This window comes from Schistocerca cancellata, chromosome 11 (assembly GCF_023864275.1).
Source record: "Schistocerca cancellata isolate TAMUIC-IGC-003103 chromosome 11, iqSchCanc2.1, whole genome shotgun sequence".
NCBI lineage: Eukaryota > Metazoa > Arthropoda > Insecta > Orthoptera > Acrididae > Schistocerca > Schistocerca cancellata.
The window spans coordinates 138123408-138136760 of record NC_064636.1 but is presented as its reverse complement, the minus strand read 5'-3'; the positions used below and the strand labels follow the sequence as shown (position 1 = coordinate 138136760).

At 41.6% G+C, this 13353-nt stretch overlaps 1 protein-coding gene across 1 annotated transcript in view; it reads left to right on the top strand.

Moving 5' to 3' along the window:
* The window catches only part of LOC126108927 (speckle-type POZ protein-like), a 345144-nt gene extending 332658 nt beyond the window's left edge, over positions 1 to 12486 (top strand). Inside the window, exon 3 of the mRNA XM_049914298.1 lies at positions 12382 to 12486. Within this exon, the coding sequence (XP_049770255.1) occupies positions 12382 to 12475 (94 nt within the window). The 3' untranslated portion in view covers positions 12476 to 12486. The remainder of the gene's footprint in view (positions 1 to 12381) is intronic.
* The last annotated feature ends 867 nt before the right edge of the window (positions 12487 to 13353 follow it).

The following is a 13353-nucleotide window of genomic DNA, read 5'->3' as shown; positions in this document are numbered from 1 at the left end:
CCACAGAGCTTTGTCGCTGCCTCAAGCGATTGACTGTTGCTGCTAGCACTCCGGAATGTCAGCAGTTTAACTTCCTCGGGAACAATGGCCGTTTTATGAAGTAAATGAAAATAGGAAAAAAATGATGATAAAGATACAAACAGCATTGAGACTTTACATACAGCATGGTAATAAGCAAGTAAACTTGTAAACGATAATTTACGTCGGTGGGGCACACAAAATTATGATTAGGCTGCGTAAGGTCACATTTAGAGGTATGGCTCCACAGACAAATTCGCAAAAGTTATCTTTCTTCCCAAATGAGGTTACGTATTGTATACTTTCTTGAAAAACGACACTGACTTCCACTAACCACTTGTGGCGTCATGTTTGCATAACACTCCCACCTTCCTACAGCAAAGAGTTGTGTGCTCTATTACGCAATCTGTCGGCATATAAAAACAGTTCATTATTTTCGCAGTAGTCATGGACGGGATATAAAAACTTGTCATCTCCTGGCTTCTTAATTATCACGTCAGCATCCAAACGTGTTACTTGAGCGTCGACAAGCGGTTTGTTCACATGCCGTGATAATGATTTAGTATTGTGAAACAGCGGCTAGACCTCGTATGCAGACGTGGAAAGCGTATCGCAAAAGTCGTCGTTCATTCCAGCAGAAACTACCTGGCTTATTCGTCACTAGAAAATGATACTTAGCGATAATAATTTTTCTCTCTGCAAAGTTAAATGTTTCCTCAGCTCTTCAATGTAATTACATTTTTCCTCAGTTCAAGGGTTTTTAGTTCTCTAGCAGTGCATAAACGAACAATTAATAAGACGTGCAATTTATAAAACGCCGTGAAAACAGCACTGTGCCGCAAAATTCCGTTACAACTGCAAAAGGAATATTTCGCAGCGACATTCTTGTGACGCACGCTTTCGGCATTCTTGCCGCGTTAAACGTGAATAACGAATCAAGATTCAGACGAAACTCTCAGCCGTCTCTTTCTGGACCAGCTGGCTGCAGTCGTGCTGCCAAAGAGGGTGTCGACGTCTGCGACACTGCTTCCACCATGCTTGAAATGTAAACAAGTCTTGGAAATGACTGTAGACTGTTAACGCTAAGACAATAGCCGTCAAACCAGCATCGGAGACGAATTTGCTTACGTCGAAAGCTAGTTATGTAAGTTTACATATATTTTAGAACCGACAGAGCTTGGTCTGTTATTGACCTCACTAAGAAAATACATTTAGCACTCGAAAAGTTTCCTCGTTTTAGGAAGTTAAGAATTTCAAGGGCGCACTTTTTGTTTTCCTCTAGCATCAACACACTGTGAAGACACCTCAGTGGTGTATATATAACCGTTAGCAACTCTGCGGCTTACATATAATTTTTGTCGCCTTATTTGTGTTTTACAAGCTGACTGCTTGGCATGTTTTCCTTATTACGGCTTCTACCATTGCGAAGTGGTTCTGTCGCCCTTTACATATTCCGTCCGCATATTAATAGGCTGTTATAATTGTCGTGCTGATAATGTAAATGAAAAAGTTATTTTATCTCGTATTATCAAGACCTTTATATTTCTGCAGTTTCTTTGCGACAGTGCCTGATTAACTACAGATCACGGCAGGCGTGTCTTGCTGCTACACTATGATGACGTCGTAACATCGACACTCGCATCTCATTCATCATGAACGGCTCTGCACTGCCACAAATGCTACCCCTGTAATCGAGAAAGCCTGGCCTTACATTCTTCTTATTAGAATATAAGTACCCTAAAAAGATCCGTGCTTCTCTTAACAGAAGAATTTTTTCCCATTTAATACGTCTCATTTTTTCGAGTATAGTTATTCATCCACTTTAAAAGCGTGTAAATGGCCGATATCTGTCCGATGGTGTGTAGCTCTCCGGGCATCAGACGAGAAACTTGGAATTTTTAAAGCTTTGTTTTCTCCTCGATAGACGGATCATGTGTCCTCTTTTCACAACATGCTAATAATATTTCTTTGGCGTCTTCCATCTCGAAGTTCTACAGTAGTGTGTTTCACATTCTTGCTATATAATAAAACAATTCCGAAATTTGTTTGATGACCACGAAAAACGATAGTAACCATTTTTATTTCGTCTCATAAAGTGTGCTATACTTTTCAAAGTTGTTCCACAATTCGGCACGACAAGTATGTTTACATACTGTTCCGAAATCATTTCTCAGTATGAGTGAAAGACATGTGCGAGACATCTGCGAGACATTTGCTATGATACAATTGATCTCTAATATTCGAATTTCCGATTACAGTAATATACGTACGTAGGGAAGCGTATCTGGTCCTCAGTCAGTTTCTGTGAAGGTCAAGTAGTTAGACTACAGGGGGCAGTCTCTGCAAACTGATCTGCCAGTGGCAATTCTGCACTCAGGTGGGAATGTGTCTTTACTCGATGAGGAGTTTGGTCGCCACCCCTAAAGTTTTTCTGTGAAATATGCTTCCAGCACGTCTTTCCGCAACCAGCGTAATCCCGGTCGCTTAATAAAGCGGCTATGAACGCCCCAAAGCTCGTGCGCGAGACTTTTGAACGTCCCCCTGCGGCCAGCCGCCTCCTCACACTCCCCCAACTCACGATTCCTCTGGCGTCCGTAAGGAATTCGTGCTCTGCATTGTCTGTCTGTGTCTCCTCTCCGTGTTACATAAAGACTGGCGAGTTCACTTCGTCAAGCACAGCTGCACTGCAGAGACCTGCATGTAATAATCATGAAGATCGGGACGTCTGTTGACCCTAGTGCAATCGACTAATGTAACAAGGTCACTTAGAGAAAAACGGTTTCCGGAACTTGCGTTACTATTTCATTACAGCCAAAAGGTAAATAAGTGGACTATGGTTTGGTTCCGGTCAAGAGAAGAAATGACGGCTACTTGGTTCCATAGGTTACTGTGTCGTAGGTATGTGACGAGATACAAAGAGGAGCTAATATCACCCTAGTCATCAGTCTCTCAGACATCACTTCCACATGGCAGACGCTATAAAATTATTTCGCCTTTACTCCCGATTATAGAGCGATGTGATCAACCCAATTAAAGTTTCGCTTCATTTTCACTGCTTAGACAGCTGACCAAAGGCGCGCAGTCCTTCCTCTCATTAACACCGATGCTGTAGGCTCTCAGATGTCGCCGCATCGTAGCGGGACCGACACCCTTGTCACGGCACTCACTTCTTCACTAGAGGACTTTTTGCAACCAACAAACGTATTTGACATCTTACTTCGTGGCGGCTTGGTTAAATGTATCGCATTTCCTTTTACATAGTTACCGTCTACTGAACTTTAACATTATAAATCTCTACCAACACATTGTCATTTTGTTGTTTTTGACACTTTCTACCATAGGCGAAGTGTATTACACCTCTGAGAATTCGACAATTAGTCCGTCGTGTCACGTCTGGTAGATAAAGGGCGAGGAAAAAGAACTCGACCAAAAGTGGAGGGCAGAAAGAGAGCATCAAGTAAAGGGGTTTCGGCATTGCGAGTTGAGGTGGCAGCTGAATACTTACGGCGCTATGCCAACATGGAAACGGTGGTCATACTGAACATTTGCTGCACATACCTATGTTAATTAAGAGTTGGCTCGTTTTTCACTCATTTTGACCTCTGAAAGACATGTTCCAACACGAAACATGGATATTTGATTCTTTTCGTCTCTGAAGAAGTGCTGCATGTTGCGTCAGCTAAGTACGATACACGTGTAAATAATGCCATAACTTTATATTGTTGTCATCGTGGCGGTTGGTCAGTCCAAACAGCCTGTTTACGCACACATTTTCTGAAAATTACCGATCATTTAGAGCAAAGACGTCCGTGTGTGAGATTTGAATTACGTCCCCTTAGCGCCGAAAATACGCAGTTGCGACCCCCAGTTGCTGTACTCAAATTCCTATGTTTCACGCTGCCTTTTCACCCTACACTTTTGGTCAAATTGCTTATCCGCAACCTGTATAACGAAGCTGGATTGCAAACCTCGCTCAACCAGCGGTGCTTAAATTACTCATTTTTTACGTACGCTACACAGACGGGGTGAGTCAGGAGGAAAGGTTCATGCTTTGAGGTGTGACAGTATTAGTGATTCTGAATTCTCTCTATTTCGAATGGTTTCCGAGATAGAACATGTTTATTATCACTTTTGTACGTTTTTCCTGAATAACTCGAAAACCGCACCCTCCAGCGACAACGTGTCGCAGTACAACATTAAGCTATATTAAATTTCCTACAGAAGAGTTCCTATTCATTTTTTTGTCTAGAAGTAATGGTTTGTGCGAAGAGAGCGCCAGAACGTTGGAAAACTCGCTCGACGCGCATGCGCTGTAGTTTATGTAGTTTTTGTAGACCAATTTGAGGCCGTTTCCCGACTTGATAGGCCACAAGTGTCCCGTACCAAACTGTTCGTCTCACCTTGCTCTACAGTACTGTGGTACATTGTGAACAGTGACAATGTATGGTACTACAGAAAATAAATGTGTTCTACCTCGGAAACCATTCGGAGTAGTATTCAGTACCACTAATACTGTCACCCCTCAAAGCATGTGCCTTTGCTCCTGACTCATCCTTTACGTCACTGAATGGCTCCCAACCCGGTCGGCCGACTACATTCTGTTCTGCCACGTCACAGGAACGCCAGCACGCGACACTCAAAATCACGAAACCAGCGTCATACCCGCATAATTACACTGTACTAATTTTTGAGGACATTTAGACGTTGACCACATATGCACATAGTTGTAGAAGCTGAACTCCTTTCATTTCATTCTCCTTCTCCTGCAGCCCACAGAGCTTTGTTGCTGCTGTACCCCATCATAAGAATAAACCTGATGTAAACAAACACAAACGCGATGACTGGTCAGAAGCCGTAGCACGCATACACTGGTGTTGTTACGCTCTTGGAAGTAGCTCCTACTTATGTATCAGGTATCTTATTACCAAGTTACGTTAAATGAAACTTTCAAGATATTCAAATGTATTAACCGGCCATCAACGTGTTTGTTAGTCACGCTTTAGCTGCGTAGTTTTTACTCCACAAGCCGTGTACAGTCACTGCCTCTGCACTGGTGAGCCCTGACTGCCGCGCTGTTAATGGCTGAGGCTGCTTCCTGTTCCGTGGTGAAACACGCGTGTGGGACACAGTTAAAAAGAGACGAGAAATTGGCTGTTCTCCATGATCTTCATAAATTTACAGAAACAATCGGCTTCTAAGTTTTCCAAGGGAGTCTATTAGATACATACAGTTCAGTTTCAAAGTCACACTCCTTATCCATGTCTATGTCGGCATGGTAGCTCAGTGTGTTGCCGGCACGGTAACTAGACGTGTTCGGTCAAAGGATTAGCTGCCCCCTGTAATAAAAAAAACTGAGTCAATGGATCAACGACGAACTGAAACGGGTGTCCTGCGACGTACGTCCCGAGCAGATACGACGAACAAAATGAGATTAAAAAAAAAGTGTGTTCGGTCAGCGTGGTTTCTGCCGTCTGTAATAAAATTAACTGAGTCAGTGGACAAACGATGAACTTGAACAAGAGCCGTGGAACGTCCGGCACCAACAAACACAACAATCAAAATGAGATAAAAAATATCGGTAATCTAGCGGAATAGTAATATGAGCTGCTCGGGGGAACAAAATGGTAAGCGCTAAAATCACAGTTTCTAGATACAGCGCATCGAAAGTTTCAATTGATCTGCAAATCTGAATAATGTTTTTTGAACAGTCCTTTTATTCTGTAGTGATTCTAACATCTATCTTCTACTATACAGACATAAATGAAACTCAGAACTGACCAAAACAAATGAAATATACCAAAATTATTACATTACCATACACCATTAACAACACATAGTCATAGAACATTACAAATTAAATTTTACAGTAAGTCTTCAACACTTTACGGAAACTGCAAAATCATGCATCACTCTCATTACTAATGTCTTTTTTATCCGAATCTGTTGGCTTTAGTGACAGGATAAATCCATGGTGGACAGGAGGTATGTAATTTAGGAGCGACAGGACGTCAGCAACTTTCTTCTTTTCAATAACCCTTTGCCCATTGTATTTAAGTCGAAGCATAGGAACTGATCCCTGTCTTCCACGTTTCTTGAAGCTTATTTCATGCCAAATGACATGACAAAATGTCTCGCTGATGAATAAAGATGATGGATATTCCACCTACATACTTTCCTTAGGTTGACATCTCGACTATCAACAGTCTTCTTTCTGAAGACAAACGCTTCTTTAGAGTATCGTGTTTGATAGAGATCCTCTCTTTTCATATTATATACAAGCAATGGATTCTTCTTAGCCGACTTCTTGATGATCTTGCACCACTGATCTGGACTGTACACATCTCGTACTGGTCGGCGAACGTAATTTTCCATTCTCGCGAAATCTGTATCGGACGGCAACATTGTGTGCCCGCTCACGGGCAAGTGGTGTTCAATCACACGAAATCCACCAGTTGAAATCAGATATTTCCAAAACAGTACCATGTTGGAGTTCTTATTTTGGCCACAGCAGCACCTTTTCCGAGACGAGGTCTTTGTCTGTCCCTGAATGGTTTCTGCAGGAGCGATACACTCCTCGTTGTTTTGGGCAATATGATCTGATTCGCTATTAACCTTTATAACGACGAAAACTACTATTACCGTTACCATTATTATTGACTTTTTTTTTCTCAGACTTAAGTCTGGTTAAAAATGGAACGTGACGCGGACCTCGGTCAAGCGTGACTTCCTTGTAACTGTATGGTATATGTTATATTGCATTTAGGAACTTTCGGGTAATTGAACATGTATCAATAATTACAGATTTTTGTAGTTGTATATATATGTTTGGATGTAGCTGTATTGCATTGATGTACTGGTGAATATTGTGAGGTATGACTCCTGTAGTTGATAGTATAATTGGGATAATGTCGACTTTATCCTGATGCCACATGTCCTTGACTTCCTCAGCCAGTTGGATGTATTTTTCAATTTTTTCTCCTGTTTTCTTCTGTATATTTGTTGTGTTGGGTATGGATATTTCAATTAGTTGTGTTAATTTCTTCTTTTTATTGGTGAGTATGATGTCAGGTTTGTTATGTGGTGTTGTTTTATCTGTTATAATCGTTCTGTTCCAGTATAATTTGTATTCATCATTCTCCAGTATATTTTGTGGTGTGTACTTGTATGTGGGAACGTGTTGTTTTATTAGTTTATGTTTTATGGCAAGTTGTTGATGTATTATTTTTGCTACATTGTCATGTCTTCTGGGGTATTCTGTATTTGCTAGTATTGTACATCCGCTTGTGATGTGATCTACTGTTTCTATTTGTTGTTTGCAAAGTCTGCATTTATCTGTTGTGGTATTGGGATCTTTAATAATATGCTTGCTGTAATATCTGGTGTTTATTGTTTGATCCTGTATTGCGATCATGAATCCTTCCGTCTCACTGTATATATTGCCGTTTCTTAGCCATGTGTTGGATGCGTCTTGATCTATGTGTGGCTGTGTTAGATGATACGGGTGCTTGCCGTGTAGTGTTTTCTTTTTCCAATTTACTTTCTTTGTATCTGTTGATGTTATGTGATCTAAAGGGTTGTAGAAGTGGTTATGAAATTGCAATGGTGTAGCTGATGTATTTATATGAGTGATTGCTTTGTGTATTTTGCTAGTTTCTGCTCGTTCTAGAAAGAATTTTCTTAAATTGTCTACCTGTCCATAATGTAGGTTTTTTATATCTATAAATCCCCTTCCACCTTCCTTTCTGCTTAATGTGAATCTTTCTGTTGCTGAATGTATGTGATGTATTCTATATTTGTGGCATTGTGATCGTGTAAGTGTATTGAGTGCTTCTAGGTCTGTGTCACTCCATTTCACTACTCCAAATGAGTAGGTCAATACTGGTATAGCGTAAGTATTTATAGCTTTTGTCTTGTTTCTTGCTGTCAATTCTGTTTTCAGTATTTTTGTTAGTCTTTGTCTATATTTTTCTTTTAGTTCTTCTTTAATATTTGTATTATCTATTCCTATTTTTTGTCTGTATCCTAGGTATTTATAGGAATCTGTTTTTTCCATCGCTTCTATGCAGTCGCTGTGGTTATCCAATATGTAATCTTCTTGTTTAGTGTGTTTGCCCTTGACTATGCTATTTTTCTTACATTTGTCTGTTCCAAAAGCCATATTTATATCATTGCTGAATACTTCTGTTATCTTTAGTAATTGGTTGAGTTGTTGATTTGTTGCTGCCAGTAGTTTTAGATCATCCATGTATAGCAAATGTGTGATTTTGTGTGGGTATGTTCCAGTAATATTGTATCCATAATTTGTATTATTTAGCATGTTGGATAGTGGGTTCAGAGCAAGACAGAACCAGAAAGGACTTAATGAGTCTCCTTGGTATATTCCACGCTTAATCTGTATTGGCTGTGATGTGATGTTATCAGAATTTGTTTGGATATTAAGTGTGGTTTTCCAGTTTTATTATTATTATTATTATTATTATTATTATTATTATTACACTTAGCAATATAAATGAAAAATGCGCATTTACACACCACTTGGCCAAAAAAATGTAGCCATTCTAAAATAACCTCAAAATTAACGTACTTCAGGAACATAATGGTATGTACATGCACTTACCATTATGTTCGTGAAACGTACTAAAGACAGTATATTTACAAAATAACATACCTCTGAGTCATCTGAATCGTTAGGAATGTATTCTGGATCCCTCTCGAAGATATTAGTATCATTGGAAGTATATTTCTCGTCTTCTGCCATGTTCACTGTTGCCATAATCTCGGAGATGTTTTTACTTGCCGCCATTCTCTCCGTCACTTACCATTATGTTTCCGCAACAGACGGACAGTGGCGCTTACCATTAAGCTCGGGCCTGACATCTGTTGAGTGAATTTGGAACTACTAGTTAAGTTTACTGCATTGTGCATCCCACAGGTGGTGTCATTAGCCATCTACCGCAAAATACACAGCGATGGCGCTTGCCACTGTGTTCCCCCGAGCAGCTTTTCCTCTGTATATCATGGTCCACGGGTTCAAGCCTCGTCCAAGTCACTTTTTTTTCTCGTTCAATCTGAAATAGCTACATCTCGTAATTGTAAAATTCATCATCATTTTTTATGAATAATGCACGTCTTATTCTTTCTAATTACATTATTACACACGAAATTCCTGTTTTCATTTCAAATACAAATTATTAATTATCGATATTCTATGAAGCATTGTTAATAAATGTTAATAAATCATAACAATGTAATTTTTAAGGCAAAAATGAAATGCCAAATACTCTTTATTTGGACTATCCGCATTGTTTTATACCACAGATGTAGGTAAGTATCGTACCAACAAGGAAAACAATCATTTTCACAGCATCGAGCACACCATACAAATGCTGCCTTTTAACATTTTCCACTGTGCCATTACAGTATGAACCCAACAGAACTGATCTGGAGCCAAGTTAAGGGATTTGTCCCGAGAAATAAAAAACACTGTTAAGCTGCCACAAGTACTGGAACTAACAAACGCAGCTGTTTCACATGTCAGTGCCGAACGCTGGAGGGATCCAGAACGGCAGAAAAGAAGAGGAGAAATGCGGCGCCTGGTTGGCTTCGTGGATTCTGTTGCTGATCGACTCGTCGTCAGAGTAGTGAATTTCTCGGATACGGGTGAGGAAGGAGCTAAGAGTTTATCTGACGACTGACTGCAATCAAAGTGGCTCTGAGCACTATGGGACTTAACAGCTGTGGTCATCAGTCCCATAAACTGCAATCAATACCTTCATTAGCTTCAGTATTCAACATTATGGTGAAATCCCTGCAGTGCGCTTTTCCGTCACACACAGAAGTGGGATATTTCCTGCCTCTAGCATAGCCATGGGGTCGCTCTCTTGCTGACTGCACTCATTTTGTTTTTACCATTGACGACACGACTGCTGTTTTACGTTTGTTAGCCTTTTCCCTTTTATCGTTTTGACTTTCATGAGATGTCAACCTGTCTGAATGGATCACATTTGAAACAAGGGACTGATGACCTTGCTGTTTGGTCCCTTCAACCCTAATCAACCAATAACCATCCAGTCAGATATCCAGTACGGATGATGTTGTGAGTGGAGCCAGTAATTCAGTCAGCACAGTACTGTGCTCACACACAATGCTGGGCCTTACAATCACATTCTCGTCTCTGTTCGGCCATCACCCAGATTATGTGCCATGGTTTCCTTTCTACAAAACACACAGGTATGGTGTGCTCCGGTTACCTCACTGTACTGGATGCTGGAGGGGCAGGTGTCAAATGTCTACCCTTCTGCCACAGCTGTAATTCACTCCGGCCACTCCAGTGAATCGCACCAGTTTCCTTGCACTAGGGTGTGGCAGATTACATTTCCTATCTGTATAATTTTGTCTCTAGCATGTTCCACACCGTCAGTATTGGTGTGACGCTTAGAGCCAAGTATTATTTGTTACCCTCTGTCTCTCACATTCAAATGCTTCATATTAAAACTTTCTTTTCTTTTTGGAGTTTCTTGAATGTGTTAACTGGTAACTCAACAATTTATTAACATTGTTTGTGAAACAATATTGCCTATCCTGTGTAATCCATTTCTTCTTCTAGCGGTAGCCTGTACTGGAATCTTCTGTCTGTTTTGTCCAGCTTAATTTAACATGAAAATTGATGTTTGAGGAAGAAGTACATGACCTCTGCTATCGAGACATTACTTACATATATGGTTCTGTCTACTTTAGTCAGAAGCAAATTTTGAAACAACTCTTTGTAAGTTTTACAGTATAGCTGTTGTAATTCCTGGCCATCTCCTTCATTCTCTCAGGCATCAAAAAATACTGCATGTTAGTTATCCACTGTTAATCTAAATGGCAGTTTATCAAACAACTCCTGTGTGTCTGTGACAAGCTTCATGTGTTTTTCATTGTACGAGGGTCGTTCAATAAGTAATGCCTTAAATTTTAAAAAATGCCGTTAATATACATAGACAAAAGTCCTTGTTGGTGCCTCCTATTTCATGTTTTTTGTGTGCCATTGCAGTTTCGAACTGTTTTGGCAGATGGCAGATCAGTAGTACAGTGTCAAAATGGCATCTACATATGAGTTCCATTACAAGCAGCATGCTGTTATTGAGTTTTTGTGCACAAGAAGAGAAAACGTGGTGAACATCCATAAACGTTTGTGTGCAGTGCGTGGCAATGCTGCAGTTGATAGCACAGTTGGGCAACGGGTGGTGAAAGTTGCACGCTCAGGAAATGCAGAAACAAGCTCCACGATCAGCCACACTTAGAATGTCCTGCTGCAGGCACTGCTCCAGACATGCTGAATCGTGCAGATGCCATTATTCGTGCCGACCGGTGCATCAGAACTTGACAATTGGCTCTACAGTTGTCGGTGAGCATTGGAAGTGCGTCTGCAATGATCAGGGATCTCGGCTATTCAGATAGCGGTGCCCCGATGGATTTGATTAACGCTCACAGCAGGCTACACGATTCAAAGATGGGCCATTTCATCTGAACTATTAGAGCGTTTTGAGACAGACGGAGACTCCTTTCTCTCACGGATTGTTACGGGGGACAAAAGCTGGGAGCTCCACTTTGTGGCAGAAACAAAAAGGCAGTCCATGCAGTGGCGTCGCCCTCATTCGTGACAAAAGAAGACATTAGAGACGAACCCCTCTGCCGGAAAAGTCACGGTGACAGTCTTCCGGGATTGTGATGGCATCATTTCTGTGGATTTGATGTCAAGAGGGTCAACCATCAGTTCAGGGCCATATGAGAAGACTCGAACACGAGAACCGTTACCGACATGTTCAATCGGACAAGAATCCAGCAGAAATCTTGCTCTATTACGATAATGCATGCCCACACACAATTCCGAGAGCCCGGGAACGCATTGCCTCATCCACGCTACAGTTCGGACCTGGCACCCTCGGACTTCCATCTCTTTGGGCCGCTTAAAGATTTTCTACGGGAAACAGACTTTGAAGAGGACGAGTGTGTCAGTCTTACAGTGGACACGAGCAAGACGTGTCGATGTAAGTCACCAAATTCTGACCCTCAACAATAAATACGTTATGAGGAAAAAAAGTGGGGCATTACTTACTGAACGACCCTCGTAAGTTGATAACTGAACTTAACCAATTGTTTCCACTACGTCCCCCCCCCCCCTCCCCTCCTCTCTTTTAGTGGTATTCAGCCTCCATACGTTATGTTCCAAATAACCTCAGAAGCAAGTCACAGCTAGCTGACTTGAACTGCTTCCAAAGTTGTGCCCAGCAGTTGTCCTGTCAGTGCAGCACAGTCGCTGTCCCCTAAGTTCGGGCTGTGGTTTGCGGCCCACTCTGAACAGCCGCCCCCTGTTTGCAGCGCGGGCCGTGGCTCCAGCAGTCCCAGCAATGCCGCTCGGCGACCCCGGCCGCTCTCCTGCCGCGGCTGCCCGCCACACTCCGCCTCCTCCTGACGACGCGGCCGTTTCTCGCCTGCGGTGAGTGCTGCCGACTTGTACACTCGGTGCCGCGTCAACCAAATGTTACACTAAAAACGTCTAATTTAAGCATTTTTGAAATTTTCGATAATGCTTAGCTTACAGTTGTCAGGAAAAATTATTTCTTCGTTTTATATGTGTAGTTAATGTAACTGCTGCTCTTGATGGTGTTTACGTATCTTAGAAATTAGTTCCGAAGGAAGTGGGTTCGGAGCCGCAGTGTCAGTGCATTGCTATTTAACGAAACCTACACGTCACGTGAACGAGTATACAACTGTGTGGAAGTTCTCACAGGGAACCTCTTGAGTGAGAGATCACAAATTCAGTCCTCAGTGAGGCTCATCAGATAGTATGAACAGTTGTGATGGGGAAAAATATTAGCTGCTAATGTTTCACCATCCGAAGGTGAACACTGTCGTGGACCTTAAACCGTGAAACTGGTCTTTCTTGGAGGTGCACATGCTGATAATGCGATAATACGTTTTATAGGCACGGAGCAAACAAAACATCTAGAGGCTGAATCTTCCAATGATACAAATTACAATGTCGCACTCCTTTCAAGAGGGATAGTTTGCTCCAAGGGAGTATGATTTCTATACGCAGACCAGGAACGATCAAAAGAAACTTGCTTTAACCAGCCATTGGTGAGAAGCAGTGCTCATACTACAGCTGTAGTTCTCTTACGCCTATTTTGCTTTGAGGTAACTACTGCCTACTGCCCTTTGAACATGGCGCACACGAGAAAGAATCGTAGGGGGCAGAGCACCTCCAACTTGTTGCAGCACAATAAATAGATTTCCAACCAATTTACCGACCAGATTAACACTCGACATAATTGCGTACTGCTGCGTTAA